The sequence below is a fragment of the Alligator sinensis genome, unplaced genomic scaffold (assembly GCF_000455745.1).
Source record: "Alligator sinensis unplaced genomic scaffold, ASM45574v1 scaffold32_1, whole genome shotgun sequence".
Classification (NCBI taxonomy): Eukaryota; Metazoa; Chordata; order Crocodylia; family Alligatoridae; genus Alligator; species Alligator sinensis.
In genome coordinates this window covers 1,351,125-1,367,480 of record NW_005842409.1, presented here as the reverse complement: position 1 = coordinate 1,367,480, position 16,356 = coordinate 1,351,125, and the positions used below count along the sequence as shown (strand labels likewise).

At 42.8% G+C, this 16,356-nt stretch overlaps 2 protein-coding genes across 12 annotated transcripts in view; one reads left to right on the top strand and one right to left on the bottom strand.

Annotated features, from left to right (window-relative positions):
• SPATA1 (spermatogenesis associated 1) overlaps window positions 1-16,350 on the bottom strand; it is a 27,455-nt gene extending 11,105 nt beyond the window's left edge. For 3 of the 11 annotated variants that reach the window (XM_025211535.1, XM_025211542.1, XM_025211545.1), the window contains exons 1-7: window positions 16,016-16,350; window positions 13,155-13,348; window positions 11,204-11,310; window positions 9,183-9,300; window positions 4,668-4,721; window positions 4,232-4,583; window positions 2,923-3,174 (exon numbers count right to left, since the gene is read on the bottom strand). In XM_025211535.1, coding sequence (XP_025067320.1) covers window positions 2,923-3,174; window positions 4,232-4,583; window positions 4,668-4,721; window positions 9,183-9,300; window positions 11,204-11,310; window positions 13,155-13,190 — 919 coding nt within the window. In that variant the 5' untranslated portion in view covers window positions 13,191-13,348; window positions 16,016-16,350. The other 8 variants (XM_025211537.1, XM_025211536.1, XM_025211540.1 and 5 more) reach the window with 8 other exon arrangements.
• The window catches only part of GNG5 (G protein subunit gamma 5), a 5,611-nt gene continuing 3,575 nt past the window's right edge, over window positions 14,321-16,356 (top strand). Inside the window, exon 1 of the mRNA XM_025211519.1 lies at window positions 14,321-14,326. Within this exon, the coding sequence (XP_025067304.1) occupies window positions 14,321-14,326 (6 nt within the window). The remainder of the gene's footprint in view (window positions 14,327-16,356) is intronic.

Genomic DNA, 16,356 nt, shown 5'->3' with positions numbered 1-16,356 from the left:
CCTGCTGAAGCTACTTATGGAGACAGATCCTGAATATTTCCTAAGCTCCATGGGCAGAGGAATGTGTTGTAGTGCTCCAAGAAGCCCAAATTTAGTCTCCTGAATGTTTTATATGAAAACACTTCATTTCCCTACGCGAAATCCCTGAAACAAGTTTAAGTACTTCTCTGTATCAATAAGTGAGGATGAAGCAGGGCTCTTTCAAAATAACTGGGTTTTTGAAAAAAAATCTATAAAAATGTACAGGAATTGAAAGCACTGTTCTGAGCTCAACTATCCAATTTCTTTTTTTCCTCTACCTGGTTATACAAAGAACTTTGATAGGGCAGGATTTTTTTTAAAAAGCTCTTAAACACAAATTGTTAGGCCACAGACTATATTGGAGAGGTTGTGGAATCTCCATCCTTAGAGGGTTTTTTTTTATGACCTTAGAAATTTTTAGACTAAGCCTTGGCTGGGATAATATAGCTGGGGATGGTCCTGATTTTAGCAGGGGGTTGGCCTAGATGACCTCCTAAGATCCCTTCCAAACCTCACTTTCTATGATTCTATGAACTTGCATTGAAGTCAATGGGAGATTTAAAGAGTATGAGAACAGCCTACTCCATTAATGTCCATACACTTCAGATCAGGAGCTTAAATATGAGAATACATCTTTTCTGTACAACAGTCACAGAAAATAACTAGAATCTCACTATATATTTGACAAGACCCACAAAAAAACTCTATATACAGTAGGAATTAAAACGTGCCCATAAAACTTTATTGCGGTCAACACTTTGAAACAAACATGTCTAAAATTAGGATCCTAAAATATATATTTAAGAAACTAAATAAAAGGAACTTGATTTTTGTAAATGTTAAATATCTACAAATACCAGTAAGCACAATGGATGTTATAGGTCATAAGGGCTTCCATTTAGGTCAGGGGTGGGCAAAATATGTCTTAGTTTCACCTGGCCCAGGTGCCGTCTGGCCCGTGGCGCATCCTGCCACCCCGTGGGCATGCAGTGGGATTGGGGTGGCTCCACAGCTGGACTGCCTTTCTAGGCAGCCTAGGCAGCAGTGGTTCCTTCCAGCTGCCACAGCCACTGGCACTAGCCCCATGGAACTGGCAGGAACCCGTGCACACAGCCCCAACCCTGGCCCACATCTGCCCACTCCAGACTTGGCCTGGCAAAGCAGACCACTCTGGACCAGCTGGAACCCGCACGCACAGCCTCAACCTGGCCCGCCCTGCTCCAGATTCATCCACCAATGCTGAGCAGCAACAGCAGCCAGGCAGAAGCTGCTGCTCGGTGCAGGGGAAAAGTGACCCCTCCCATTTGCCACTGCCTGTTTGTCGAAGTAGTTCTTATAGTTAAGGGCCAGTTTCCAACTTTAACTATTGTCATTCCATAGCAAAAAAATATGTAGAATTTATGCTGAAATCCATTATTATGCTATATCTTCCGTGCTTTAGGGTTGTTGGTTGTAGCTGTGTTGGTCTAAGGACATAGGCAGACAAGGTCCTTTGGGTAAATGTGATATCTTTTATTAGACCAGCTAAATAGCTGGAAAAAATGTTCTTTGCAAGCTTTCGGACACAAACATCCTTCTTTAGGCATATATAGAGTTTGCAGACAAAGAACAATTTTCCCAACTACTTAGTTGGTCTAATAAAGATATCACATTTACCCAAAGAACTTTGTCTGCCATTATTAGTCTACATATATGTGCCATATAAGGCATTCAAAGTAGTGGATGCAATTATGTCTGACTGTATCTTTGGCCTAACAGGGTGAGGTAAGGGAAAGGGAGTGTACATCTACATGAGACACTTTACTGTGCAGCAGAGCAGTTTACTGCACAGTAAGCATGTGCGTCTACACATGCACATGCTTACTGCACATTAAACTGCTCTAATAGTGAGTAAATTTGCTACTTGCGGTTGCACAGCTGGCACTGGGGGGGTCCCCACTGGCGGGGGCTGGGAAGCCTTCTCCCTGCCCAGCTCCATGATCGCAAAGCTGGGTGGGGAACAGGCTCTCCAGCCCCTGCCAACAGGGAGCTCCCAGCACCAGCTCTGTGACCACGGGGCCTCATCTCCCAGCACAAGCTCTGCACTCTTGTGGAGCTGGCACTGGGAGAGAAGAATTTCTGAGCCTGAGCCCTGTGACTGCGGAGCTCGGGCTGGGAGATAAGGAACTCCACAATCGTGGAGCTGGGCAGGGAACAGCCTCTCCAGTCCCTGCTCTGCAATTCCAGAGCGGGGCTGGGAACTGTCCTGGTCAGGGGGAGATTCCAGCCCCACGCTCCGATTGGGCAATCAAGGTATGGGGCTTGGGAAGAGCTGCAAGGGTGGGGCAGCTGCTGCCTCACTGGCAGATCAGAGCAGGGAACCAGGGCCAGCCACCTGCCCTTCCCCTGCAGCTCTTTCCAAGTCCCCTGCCCCTAATCAGGGAGCCAGGGCCAGGAACTTCCTACTGCCAGGACAGGGGGATATCGTCCCCACCCCAGCAGCAGGCAGCCTGGGGGGGGGGGCAGGGAGCAATGTCTCGTGGCCTGGTGCTCCTTGCAAGCTCCTGTGTTAGGACCCAGAGCCCCCCTAGATCCTAGAGCCCCCCTTGGTGGCTCCCAGGAAGCGGGAGCAGTTTGCTGCTTACGCAGCAAATCTGATTCCACTTCCCTACCCATGTAGACACCTGCCTGGGAGCATTTACTCACGAGTAGTTTACTTGGGAGTAAACTGCTCCCAAATCTAATGCACGTGTAGACACACCCAGCGTCAGATTCCTTTCCTTTTATGACTTCAGCTCATTCTTAAAACTTTATCTGACAGTTTAAATGGTGTAATGATATTTTTTTTAATTCTTACTTAGTTCTATTTATCCCCATTGTAAAGACTTGCTTAAAAATAAATGATAGCTGAATAAACTGTACCATTTCTTCTCTGTGGGATGTGACTTTCCTGAGTCTGATTATTCTGCTTTTGTTCATGGTTTTCTTTTACATGAAGAATTGGAATGGTCCCTTTGTCTTTCTCATTCCAGTTTAGTGTATTACACTCCTTCTGATTCTCACTGAGATGAGTTTGCTGAGGATTTTGTGAAGAGGCAGGATTTCTTTCGGACTCCCACTTTGCAGGATTTAGATGACCTGGCAGGCAGAGAGACCCCTGGGATCCAGTTTGGTCTGTGTTTACAATTGACAGTTTTTTACATGGGAAAATAATTCTAGATATTCATTTATAACGTTAACAATAATTATTAATAAAATCACTCTTTCGTTTTCAACAACCCGAGGCCTGAGACATGAAAATAAACAAAAGGTGACATTTTCAGAACACAATGCGTACCAAGTATGTCACAAAGGAGAAAAAGCAGTAGAAGATAAGCAATACATCCAATCACAGATGCCAAATTAAAAGGAAGAAAACAGTTCTGAGACTTTGCCTTCAAGTACCTGACTGGGGGGGATCAGGGGGAAGGGAGAGGGAGGGTGGAGAGAGAAAGAGAGTATCAGGGTTGTGTTTGCCCCTTAAAAGAAGTTTATTTTCCCATCCTCCCACATATGGCACTTAATTACTGGGCCCCTATAGATGCGCAATTTGGTTGCTTGGACATGCTGTAATTACAGTGCATTGGAGCAGACTCGATTAATTGAGTCTGCTGGAGTGTGGTAATTACCATGCTCCAGCAGACTTCAGTGTCATGTGTATCAGTATTCCCGCGCTGAAAAATGGCAATGGGGGTGCTTTAACTAAAGCTCATTTGAAATAATTTTTGTACAGTATGTGTATTAAATGGGAGTCATAAAAAATCAAACCAATATTTTAATTTTGAATCTCAATTAAACAATCCATCTCTCTGATGTCATAACCATATTGATCCTTCAGTTTCTTATAATCTTTCCCAGGGAAAAAGTTGTATGAGTCTGGATTTATAAAAATCAAACTGGGGGTTCAGAGGAAAGAATGCCACCCTTCTTTAAAGTCTAACCTGTGTGTGATAATCGGGTAAGAAAGGATAGCAATTCATTTCCCCCTTTAGCCAGTTCATTTTAATAATGAATTGCCAGATACACATCTATAGTGAATATAAGGAATAGTTTCATCTTCAACCCTGAATTTGAGCCCTTAAGTTAGTTACAGTATTATTTAAACTAGCTTGGTTTTGTTGTATACTGTAATTACAGATGAGGTCCATATCAAAGCATTTCAGTCTCCTTCCCCACACTGGTTACATCTTACCTTTCCTTCTTTGCGGAATCAGTTTTTCCTGATTTCTGTTGTTCTGGACTCCCTCATGTTGTTTGGAGTCATGCAGAACCTGAATTGTTTCTTTTTCTTTTTTATTCCATCCTGAAGAACTATGCTCTTCCTGATTCTGAATTAAATGATTTATTGGTGGACCTTCTAGAAATGCTAGACTTTTTTCAAGCTTTCTCTTCGGAAGATTTAAAATATTTGATCCATGGACATAGCTACTGAATACTGCAGGGTCTTCATAAAAGTGTTGTCTTTCTGAAGTTGTGGATGATGATGAATAAATACTTTCTAAATGGTCTAATCCAGGCAGAAAATACAATTCAGGATAAAGTGCCTAAAACAGACATTATGCTAGTTAACTAGACATGAAAGAAGACTTGAAGTGAAAATGATAACTTGAAAATCAGATGATACGTACATATGGGGGAGCAAACAACTTGAGTTCCAGTTCTGTTTCTTGCTTTGCTTTCACCTTGGAAGATAAAAATTGAAGTAAAAAAAACAGTTTGTAAGAGAAATGCAGCATACCATTCAATTTGTATGGATTCTGTCTTCTTTGGAGATTAGCTAGGACATGCTACATTTATTAAAGCAATACTTTAATACTAATTTTAAAGCAATAGTCAGAATTAGCTTGGTGGAAGTAATATATAAAACAATTTTAATTTGACTTTCTTACATAGCGTCTGCTTGAAAATGAACAACCTGATACCACATGTGTGCCATAATCTCCCCAAGAGGAGTATGTGTGTATCTGTATAAATATCATCATCTCTTGCACCTGTACTATGGGTTTACAGGGCCTGAGCCAACTCCTACTGAAGTCAGTGGAAAATCCTCCACTGTCTATTGGAAGTTGGATCAAGTCTAATCTGACAAATATGTATCTAAATACTTAGTTCAGTTCTTTTTGTTCAATTCTTAAAACAAAGCAAGTAGAAAAATAACCGACCGAACTCTCCTTCAGATGTCTACTGTAGTTAAGGAATTTCTTACTTGTCTTGATATACATGGCTATACACTTTTCAGACTTCTACCTAAAAAGTAAGATGCAGAGTAAATGGTGCATATTTAAAGGCACATTTGAAAGACACCTGCCTTGTGGTGGGGGGGAGGGGAAAGGGGAGAGAAAAAGAAATCTGAATTTAAATTTAGACCCAAATTTAATTAAGGAAATAATTAAATTAACAAAAAAATCTGCTCTTAGTTACTTCCTGGCAATGCCACTGATTCACTGACACAGATAAAAGTTAAAAAGAAGCAGGAGAAGGAAAAAAAAAGGAGAAAATTAATTGTTCAAAAGTCTCAAAAGTATAGTGGGCTCTTGCAATAGTTTGCAATGTCACTATTGTGAAATGAATGGAAAAAAAAAGCTCTGCAAATATTTAATGGCAGAGGTTAAATTGCATAAGGTTACCATGACGCCAAACAACAAATATTGAACTTTAACTTCCTCTACAAAACTAAGTAGGAAGGAGTAGAACAGCTGCTTTGAAGTTCAAATAGTGGGAGTAAACATCTGTTTTGCTTCAGAAATGTTTACTAGGAAAGAAAGTACAACATGAGCACATCTACATGTTGCCCTACAGTGATGTAGTGACGTGCTATGTTGCTGTATGGTGCACTATGGCGATGTAGCAATCACTTGTGTCTGCATGTGATTGCCAGCTATGTTGCTGCAGCGGCGCTCTCTCCGTGTATAGCATGCTGCTATGGTGATGTAGTGATGAAATTTAACCTTGCTGCATGCACAGCGCAGTAACCTCCCATACTGCACTGGGCTTTAGGACTTCCAAAAAGAAGTAGTAAAGCATAGCCACAGCAACCTCACCATATGGCGACATGTAGACACACCCCATGTTGCCTAAAAGAAGGCAGACTAAAGAGGCACCTTATAGACCAGGGGTGGGCAAAATACAGCCCACGGGTTGTATCCTGTCCATGCCAGCTATCTGGCCAGCGGGGCCCCTAAAAAATTTAGAAAATATTTATCTGCCTTTGGTTCCTGTAAAAAATGACAGCAACCAGGGGCAGTAGGACCCAGAGGAAGTCCCAGCAGGCTCCCACAACAGCAGGGCCCACCCAGCCCTGCCCCCACAGCCGGAAGCCCTTCTGGCCTGGGACCAAGTGTCCCAAGACCGTCAGGTAAGTGTGGGGGAGGGGAGGGAAGGGCAGGGGAGGACCCCAGGGAAAAGTGGCTTGGGGAAAAGCTGAGCATGGGGAGGGGGGGAAAAGCGGCCTCTCATCCGCCCATCCCGCGGCCTGCCTGGGGTTGCCTGTGCCTGCTCAGGACAGCCCCGTGTGGGCTGCAAGCAACTGCATCAGGAAGCACTGGCCACGGGGCAGGGGAAGGGCTGCTTTTTCTCGCACTTGGCTTTTCCCTGGGCTTCTTCCCTGCACAGAGGAAAGCAGCTCTTCCCCCACCCCATGGCTGGTGCTCCCTGTTGCAGCTGCTCACAGCCCACGCGGGGCTGTCCTGAGCAGATGCAGGCAGCCCCATGCAGGCTGCAAGTGGCTGCAAGTGGGGCGTTGGGCACGGGGAAGGTGAGGGGCCACTTCCCCCCCCTTGCACTCAGCACCAGCTTGTAACCCACCCCCACTACCAGCCTGGGCTCGCCCGTCGGGGCTGCATGTGGCAACAGCAGTTGCAGCCCCCCCCACTTGCTGCGCTGGGCAGTGTTTGCTACTGCCACCTCTGGGCTGCCCAGCACGTGAGCTCCAGGCAGGCAGCAGCAGCAGCACACACTGCCCGGCGCAGCAAGCAGGTGGGCCGCAGCTGCTGTCACCACGGTGCAGCCCTGACAGGTGAGCCCAGAGCTGCACGGGGCCCGGGCTGGCAGTGGGGCCGGGTTACAAGCTGGTGCTGAGCGCAGGGAAAAGCAGCCCCTCGCCCGCCCCGTGGCCAGCGCCCTGCACTGCAGCCGCTTGCAGCCTTCATCAGGCTGTCTGTACTTGCTCAGGACTGCTGCGTGTGGGCTGCAAGCAGCTGCAGCATGGAGCGCCGGCCATGAGGTGGGCGAGGGGCCACTTTTCCTCGTGCTCAGCACCAGCTCCTTCCCGGCCGGGAAGCAGGGCTGCATGTTGCCCCCTGGCTGTACCACGGGGCTGGGGGGCACTGGGAGCGAGCAGGTGCAGCAGCCAGCGGGAGCACAGGGCCCACACCGGTGTCCCAGGGCCAGTGCCGGCGGGGCCCAGAGCAGGGTGTCAGGAGCATGGGGTCCCAGCCAACAGGGGCTCTATGGACCCAGGCCAGCTCCCCCCTGCCCCTGCTGGTGCAGCCCAGCCTGGCTTCACAGACCCCTGCCAGCCTGTTCTCCGCTTTGGGCCCTGTCGGTGCTGGCCCTGGGACATTGGTCCCAAGATGGTGACCAAGGGGCGGGGCACCTGTCAAGGGGCGGGGCTACCCATGTGACCCTCAACAGCCTGCCAAAACTGGGTAAGCAGCTCCGCTCAAAATAATTGCCCACCCCTGTTATAGACTAATTAAATCAGAGCTGTATAAGCTTTTGTGAGCCTGAGCTCACTTCAACAAATGTTGTGAAAGGACATGCATAGATCAGTGCATCAAATCAAATCACATCAAGTCAAATTCAATCAAATCAAATAAAGTCAAACCAAATCAAATCCCAGCACTACCTCCCCAACCCCTTCTCCCCTCCCTCCCTTGCACCCTTCCCTTCCTTTTGTATTCAAATCACTCTTTTTATTTGATAGATTGCTCTGTACATGTCCTTTCACAGCATCTGATGAGGTGAGCCCTGGCTTATGAATTTAGTTATTCTAAGGTGCTAACCTATGCTGCCTTCTGCCTGACTTTAGACTCATATGGCTAGCTACCTCTTTCTCTCATTGCTTAATATCATTCTGTTTCAAAAGATTGCATGGTATTACATTTTTGTGCAATATTTACATTTTTCCATAGTCCTTAAGCTGCTTTTGATCTTGTTTTGCTCCCTCACTATTTATTGTACATTTCTTGATATTTATCCTAGTTTTTCAAACAGGTAATATTACTGGTAACTTGACTGCAAATTCAATCCATAACAGCACAGAATATTCAGCTTGTATATGTATTCCAAACTTTTGAGAAGCAAAAATGAAAGAAGAAAAATCCTACAAAGGCAGTGTTATTTCTAGAATCATTTAGCTATGAAATTATTCAACATTTAACTGTACTGGTTGTCTTCATAGTTTATCACTTATTTTAGCTATAACATGTAAAATAATTAAACAAGCAAATATTTAATAGCTAAGAGTCACAGATGCAACTGTTTTACAGTGTAAACTGGACAGTTTATGCAAGTGGGCTGACAGATGCAATAGAAATGTAGGGTCAGACTGGTTTTAAGCTACAAATTGTACTGGGAGAGCTAACAGGTGGAGCAGGACCCTTCAGACGAGTTCTGGCGGACTTAAATTTCATTACACATTTCTTTTTGAAAATATGCATGTGTTTCACACATGGACTTATAATTTGTAATATTAAATAAAATCTGTAGTCCAAACGCTTGCCTGAGATGCTTTAGACAGGAATGGCACTGAGTAGGGGGCTGAACTAGAAGCCCTCATGAAGTCCCTTCCTGCATTATTTTTCTATTAATCTATCATTACATTGGGTCTCTTTACAATGGAAAATAATGAACAATTTCCAATGTATTAGAGGAAAGTGAAATAGATTAACTGTCCTGACCAATTGTGTACTAATGAATACAGAAGAAAACTTTCCATCCTAACCACAGCTGTTACCCTGAAGAATGCTATTTGGATATCTCATCGAACATGCACATAACTACAAACGTCAGTGTTGTTCAAAAAATTATCCATCTCCCATTTAAAACCTGTAACAATATTTAATCTACGGCAACTGAATCTGTATTTTACATTATTATTAAACAGGAGGAAAAACTGTAGAGAAAATAAAGCAATAACTTACCACTGCTAGCTTTTTCCCTATACATTTTAGAAATCTAAATTTATCTGTCACAGCATTTTCACCTAGGTACTTTCCAAGCTGCTCCCGTAGCGTTCTCAGTGTCAAGCAAGGAGATGCCCTGGAATGTAATTATTCATTATTCCATTTACAAGATCAAAGGAGGCTGGGTATTCAGTAAGAGTAGGAGGGGGTGATACATTGTGCTTAGGTTTGGGTGGATATAATGGAAAGAAATAAACAACAGTCATGTCACACTTGATGGAACTGGGCCTGAATTGTTTTTATGTTCAGGTCAGTTTTGGTCTTGCCAAGTCATGATGTTGCCTCATAATGTGATGACACTATGATACAAAGCTATCCTGACCCCAACTGAGAAGCATTTACATTCCAGGAACATGCACAAAAATCAAGAGTGGCATGACCTGAAACCTGAGGAATATTTTTTGCTTATCTGGCATTAGATGACAAAACCCCTGGGAATTATCAGGGTGGAGCTCACCTGCCAAGAAAATAACGGCTTTCTCAGGAGGTAAACTCAAAACAGTGTAAAGAACTCTCCCCAGAACCAAGAAGCATTACAAACCTCATCAACCTTTGGTCCAAGTGCAAGGCCCGGACGTACCTTCTCCAATATAAATATAGTAATATGTGTGAACATAGGAATGTGCATGCATGTGTATAATTTAAAAAGTCCTAAAGTATTCTTTCTCTCCCACCTCTTCTCTCTGCCCCCACAAACACTTGTCCTTTGGGAAGAGGATAAGAGAACATATACACATATTAGTTATGCTGCTTATTGGAAGGCATTCAGGTATTGAGATGATAAGCTCTATATAAAAATTACTCAGAATAGCAACAGGAGAAAAAGTTGACTGCCAGGCAAAATGAATGCAAGATTCTGTGGGGGAACATATGCCTGTCTGGTTGGCTGCTTCCCACTACTCTTGCTTTCCCCTGCTGTATATGCTCCAGGAATGATTTTTTGGCTTTGGACCTCAGGGACTGGTATTATAATATGATGACATTCATAATCTAAAATATTTGGAATATCGCCATGTCATGCTTCCACATCAGATCTGGGACTTGGCTGGATTAGTGGTCCAAAGAATTTAAATTTAAAAAATGTAATTTTTAATTAGAGAACAAAATGTACCTGGAAACAGACAAATTCAATTTTTTTGTCCTTTCATAATGTAAAAAATAAAGTTTACCCCCAATTTTTACTGACTGCTGTTTGTGTTGTTCTGCAGAAAACATTCATGCTTAATTGGATGAGAGAAATTATACCCATGACCAAGACACTAGTGCAGGGGGTCAGATACTGGCTTGGGAGTGGGGAGTGCTGGGTTCTGGTTGCTGGGTCAATGACTGTTTACGCATTTCATCTAATGACCATATTTAATGTAAATCCAGAAACAATCTTTGGAACTGGTCTTGGAACACAGGACTTCCAGATCCAGGCAAATGTCTCAGGTGTTGGGCAAGACAGACATATGCTCCAGCTTGTTTGCACTCTGGCCTACATGGAATCCCATTCACTTCAAGAGTGCTCTAGGCAGAGCTCATTGTAGGATTGGGATCTTAGTTATACAAAGGAAAATATATATTATATATACGGTTTAGACATCTTCACTGTATGAACTGCTCTTGTGGAATCCATGTTTTCTTGTTAACCATTCCTTTAACATCATGTTAAAAGGGGGCCAACTCTTTTTCTAACAGCCCCTTCTGAAGTGTATTTTAATGGTCCAAATTTTGGGCTGTGGTTACACCAAGTTTGATGTAGCCCTGGAAGCAGCAAAATTGGTCATGAGCCTGCTTTGTTCTCCCTGGATTTTGGAAGTGGGCAGCGAACAGAAATTGTTCTAGCTGATTCTGTAGTATAATGGCATTCTCTGGAGTGACTCAGAAGCACAGAAGTGTTGGAACACAATCTAACAGAACTACTCACAGACATGAAGTTAAGCATGTGCATGAGTATTTGCAAGATTTGGGCACTGTTCCTCATTAAAATGACTCACCTTATAAATCCAGCTGAAATGAATGTCCTAATATGATCTGCAGAAATTGTATTCAATTTGAAGTTCCACACTTCTTCTGGGACGTAAAAAACATGAAGCTCCACCAACTAAGTACAGTGAAAGACGATTATTGCAATTACAGATATACTTAGCATTTCGGTGACAGGCATGCTGTTACAGCAAAAAATGTAACATAAACCCAGTAAAAGGATTTATATAATTAAACAAAAATAAAAAGTGTGTGTGAGATCCACTGCCTTGTTCAGTCTGTTTGTATTTTATATAATTTTAAACTGTTCCTTGATCTGCCTATTTAGATTCACATAAATGAGAGGTCCCTTCTAGGCCTAAATTCCTATGAATGTACTTCAAAATATTTTTGTACTGTCAGATTTCAGCAAACAAATTTGATCCAAAATAGTTTTAGCACCACAAATTCTGTTATCAATTTCAGTCATCTAAGATTTTTAATGTATTATATCAACATTGATTATCTGATAATGACTTTAACAGTTACACAGATTTTGGACTAATAGCTGACAGGAGTTTAATAATAGTAATGGATTCAAATCCCTAACTGCTTACTCTGAGACAGTTCTTAACAACAGGTTCTGGTCCAATAATAAGAAAAATAACTGCAGTTCTGCAAAATGTCAGCTATGGAAAAGAAAGGGAGACTATAAAACATTTTTTCTTGATTGCACAGATTTGTTTATGTAAGTCAGAGCATTCCAGTACGTTGTAAAGTCATGTTCCTTGTCTGTTCTGCAACCTAATAGCCTTAATCTAACTATAATTTTTTTGAAATTACATGTGTGTTCTGCCATAAAAATAATACACTTGATTTTAGACAAAAGGTCAAAGAATGCTGTCACGAGGCCAAGACCATAATGCTTAGACAGAGGAGCATACACCTCTGAGTCATTGTTCCAAGCAGACATAATGATATTTTTTTTACATCTGATTGACATTTGGCAGGTTCTCTGTAGCCAAGAGATCCTCAATTTTCTTTTTTTTAAGTGAAGGCCACAAAAATATATCACCATCAAGGTTAAAGATAATTCTGGGGATTATACATTTGCATATATGTAGTATATGATAAACTGACAACTGACAGTGTTGTCAGTGATTAAGTTGTAATTATAAATTACAAACAAGCAGAGGAGCAGATTTCAATTGGCAGCACATTCTTTGCGGAAGTTTTCACAGAAATGTTAGAAAAATCTCAAAAATAAAAGTGGACACAGAGGAGGAGCTGTATTGTTGGATGTCACAGCCAGTGCGATGGATGGAACTTACTGGGAATACTTGGTAAGGATTTCTATGGGTGATAGCTTTTATTGGACAAACTGCATGGTTGGACCAACTGTATGGTAGACAAGTTTTTCAGTACATTTCAGGAGAGCATCTCATGGCCTACAGTTATTTCCTGGTTTAGACTTTTCTTTTCCTTAACTCCCCAAAACCTGTAGAGCTCTAAGGGCCTGCTTTGAAGTCAGTGGACTCATCCCAAGACCTTGTCAGCACAAGGCAATTTTTTCAATATGTTCTCACCATTGATAATAGCAATAATAATATTGGAAGCATTCAAGTGAATAAACTGCTGACTACCATAAGCAAAAGTATATGAAGTGACAGTGTGCCTTAAGTATCTTGGTGCTTGGGTGCTTAATAATTTACCTTTGGTGGAACTGAAACAAGGTCAGCAAGTGTGAGAATTTTCTTTAAAAAACTTTTCTAGTGTAAGTGTGGACACAAATAAGATATATTAAGTACTCCTATATTCTTCTGATTATTAAATATGTATTAGGCATGTCTTTTTACTTTACATAATAGTACACAACTAGATTTTTTCGTACAGATCTCCCAAAAATGTTGCAAAGCAGCATTTTTTTAAAATTCAAAACAATTATACAGGTTTTTCTAAAACATCCAGTACAAAAGTTCTCACCTCTGATGTTGGAGGCCTGGTTTGACTGAATGACATACTGCTGTCCGTACTAGGTCACAGTGATTTCCTGATGGACTTTAAAATTTTTCTTTTGGATCTAAGCATTTTTCTTAACAGTATGCATTATGATAAATCCAGTAAGTCTGAAATGGCATTTCATTCATTTCCTTTATTTCACCCACTTTTCTACTTTTCTGCTTGAGAAAAATGCAGCAGAGAATTTTATTACTGGTAGGTCCTAGACTGAGGCTGATGTCCTCCAGCTAAACCAAAGACAAACTGAAAGGAACCAAGTGTTGCCTAACCTATTTAATACTCTCTTGATATGAACACACCCTCTATAGTATACAACAGAATATCGCCTAAGTAACCCAGAAAATTGCACAATCATGGGCATGCAAATGAAAGTTGCTTGTGTTCTATGTAACATTTGGTTCTTTCATCAAAAGATCTTAATTACTGTATATGCATTTCTATGTTTTTACAGTGCATGTAACAAACATAAGATGTATTTCTTCCAGAGGCTGGATTTACCTTGGATAAGTGGCCAAGAATGGCAGAGCTAGAAGCCAATGCAGCCTTTCATGCCCGTCACATGCAAGAGTCAAATAAAACAAGCATTCCAAGGAAACTAGGCTCCAGAACCAAGAAGGGAAATACCTGTACATACCAACAAATCCTTGTAACACAGATCTCAGCTAAGGCTATACAGTATCCAATTCAACTGATTCCAACACCTGGATTCTTTCATACAATTGTACTCTCAGCTAAGCAGGATATGTATTATTTCTCTGTTGATTCAGGTGGAAGGGAGGTAAACAAGGCACCTTGGAGACTAACTGGTTCAGAGAGGCATGAGTTCCCCCAGGCAACAAATTACTTCATCAGACTCCATGAACAGACTGGCAGAAATTATTTTACATGGAAGAAGGAGGGAACATTGATTGAAAAGAGAGGTAATATGTGGGTTGATTAGATCAACTGAGATGAACAAGGCAGTTAATATCCAGAAGGATCCTAACAGTTAACAGTTAGTCCGGGTAATGTAGTAAATCCACAGTACCATGGTTAATACAATCCAGTCTGTGAATGATTTTAAATTCAAGTTAGCTGGCTTTCGAAGGTTTGTTGCTTATGGACAGCTGCTCTGAGGTCAGGGATGAAACATGCAGGTAGGTTAAAGTTCTGCCACAGCCTTTTGTGTGTTCCTGGAACTGATCGTGACTTGGTATCCATTCATTCTTTTACAAAGGGACTGATCTGGCCAATGTAGACAACAGAGGAGCTGAAGGTGCCAGATCTGGTCAGCAATGGGACTACTTTATCTGGACCAGCAAAAGTAAATGCCAAACCGGTAGTGAACCTATCCCTTGGCTTGGGCATGAGGCCCAACATCAAAAAGCATATATCTCATTGTATAACTGCATCACTTTCTTTACAACAGGACCTCCTGGGCCACTAAGTCCAGTTCCCTGCTATCACAGGCAACATATAAAATAACCCCTTTCATAAGCTGATCAAGTAGGTTGCTTGTCTCCACTACTCCAATTAGCTATTCCAGAACCCTTTGATAGTTAGATACCATCTAATTTACAACCTAAATTTATGCTGGTCAGTTTACCCTCCTTCAACAAGATTGTCCCTTAGCATAAATTGGGTTTTTTCCTCCCTCCCTGGTGTTTAGCACCTGATGTATTTATGGAGGAATCATAATTCCTCTCACCTTTGTTTTGCTAGGCTAACCAAAGCAAACGTTTTGAGTCTGTCTCCATGAGGAAGGCTTTCCATGCCTCTGGTCAAGAGCACTTGTTCCAGTTTGAATTACATGTTCCTGACCATGGGTGACCAGACCTGTGTACAGAATTCCAGGTGATGTCTTGTACAATGACACTGATGCTTCCCTATTTTGACCTTGCCTGACAATCCAAGAATGCATTTGCCCTACAGGTGCAATGATAGTTGCATCACACTGTCGGTTTATCGTTCTCCTGTGCTTGATCAGTACACCCAGGGCTTATTCCTCCCTAGTCACTTCCAACCCATGAGCTACCCAGCAGTAGTGTCATGTGGGGAGTGACCAGTGTGCCAGCCACAGGTGCTGATCCAGGAGAGAGGCCCGGTGTGCCAGAAAGGCAGCCCACAGGGAGCCTGTGCAGCTGCCATAGCCTAAATTGGAGGAGCTCGTGCCAAGGCAGCAGCAGTGCTGTTACCACTGTCATGACCTGCAGGAGGAGGAAACTGTCCATCCCTTCCTCCCTGTGTGCCCTGGGCACCAAAATGTGAAGTTACACCTCTGCTCATAGCAGAAATTCTTATTACTTTGCACTTTTCAGGACTTTTTATTGACAGTTTTAAAGCACTTCCTGGGCAATCAATAATGAAGACTTGTAAAACCTCTCTGAGGTAGACGAGTATTGTTATTCTCATTTCACAGACTTCACAGCGTGCACAAGGACAGGAAAAGCTGGCTATATATAAAAACAAGCGTCTAGCCCTATGGTGCTATCTACGTACAAATGGTAATTAAAATAGGATGCTATCCCTAAGGTGTTATTAGACGTTCTCTTCTGCGCGGGATGATCCCCACGCCCACGCGCTCTCCACAACTAAACCTAGGGCCTAGTCCTGCTCCTGCGCAACTCAATAATAAGACTCTCGTCAAGTGACATGGGAACAAGACCGAATAAAACCGAGCACGCGCTAAAGCAACTGCAAAAGCTTTTGAATTTGAGATTATTATCTAGCCTACAATACCATATTTATGGTACTGGGACCGGTTACCATTTTTTCCTAGAATAAAGCATGTCGAGGCAGGTATCAAAATGTGCTAGGTGGCCAAGATGTGCGTTTTCTCAACGTACCCCTTCTATAGGCTTCTGCATCGCTATTTTGTAGCAACAAAGCCCATCAAACCTGCATCTGCTTAGCGGCCATCTCCTAGCGAGCGCTTGCGCAGGGACACCCCTTCCCGTGTTTCTTAATGAACAAGGGACTAGTTGCGCTTCAAGATGCTTCCCCTCCGGGAGAAATGTGCAGGGCACAGCCCCCAGCACCTGACGCCTCAACGCACCGCTGTTTTCTTACTTTTCAATTTAATCCCCCCCTTCCTCCTCCCCCTTTATTTTGGGGCGTTTTTCTAAAAACCGGCCGGAAAAAAGCCCGGAGGCCCAGCGCAGGCCAAGGCCCAGGGCAGCGCCCGCCA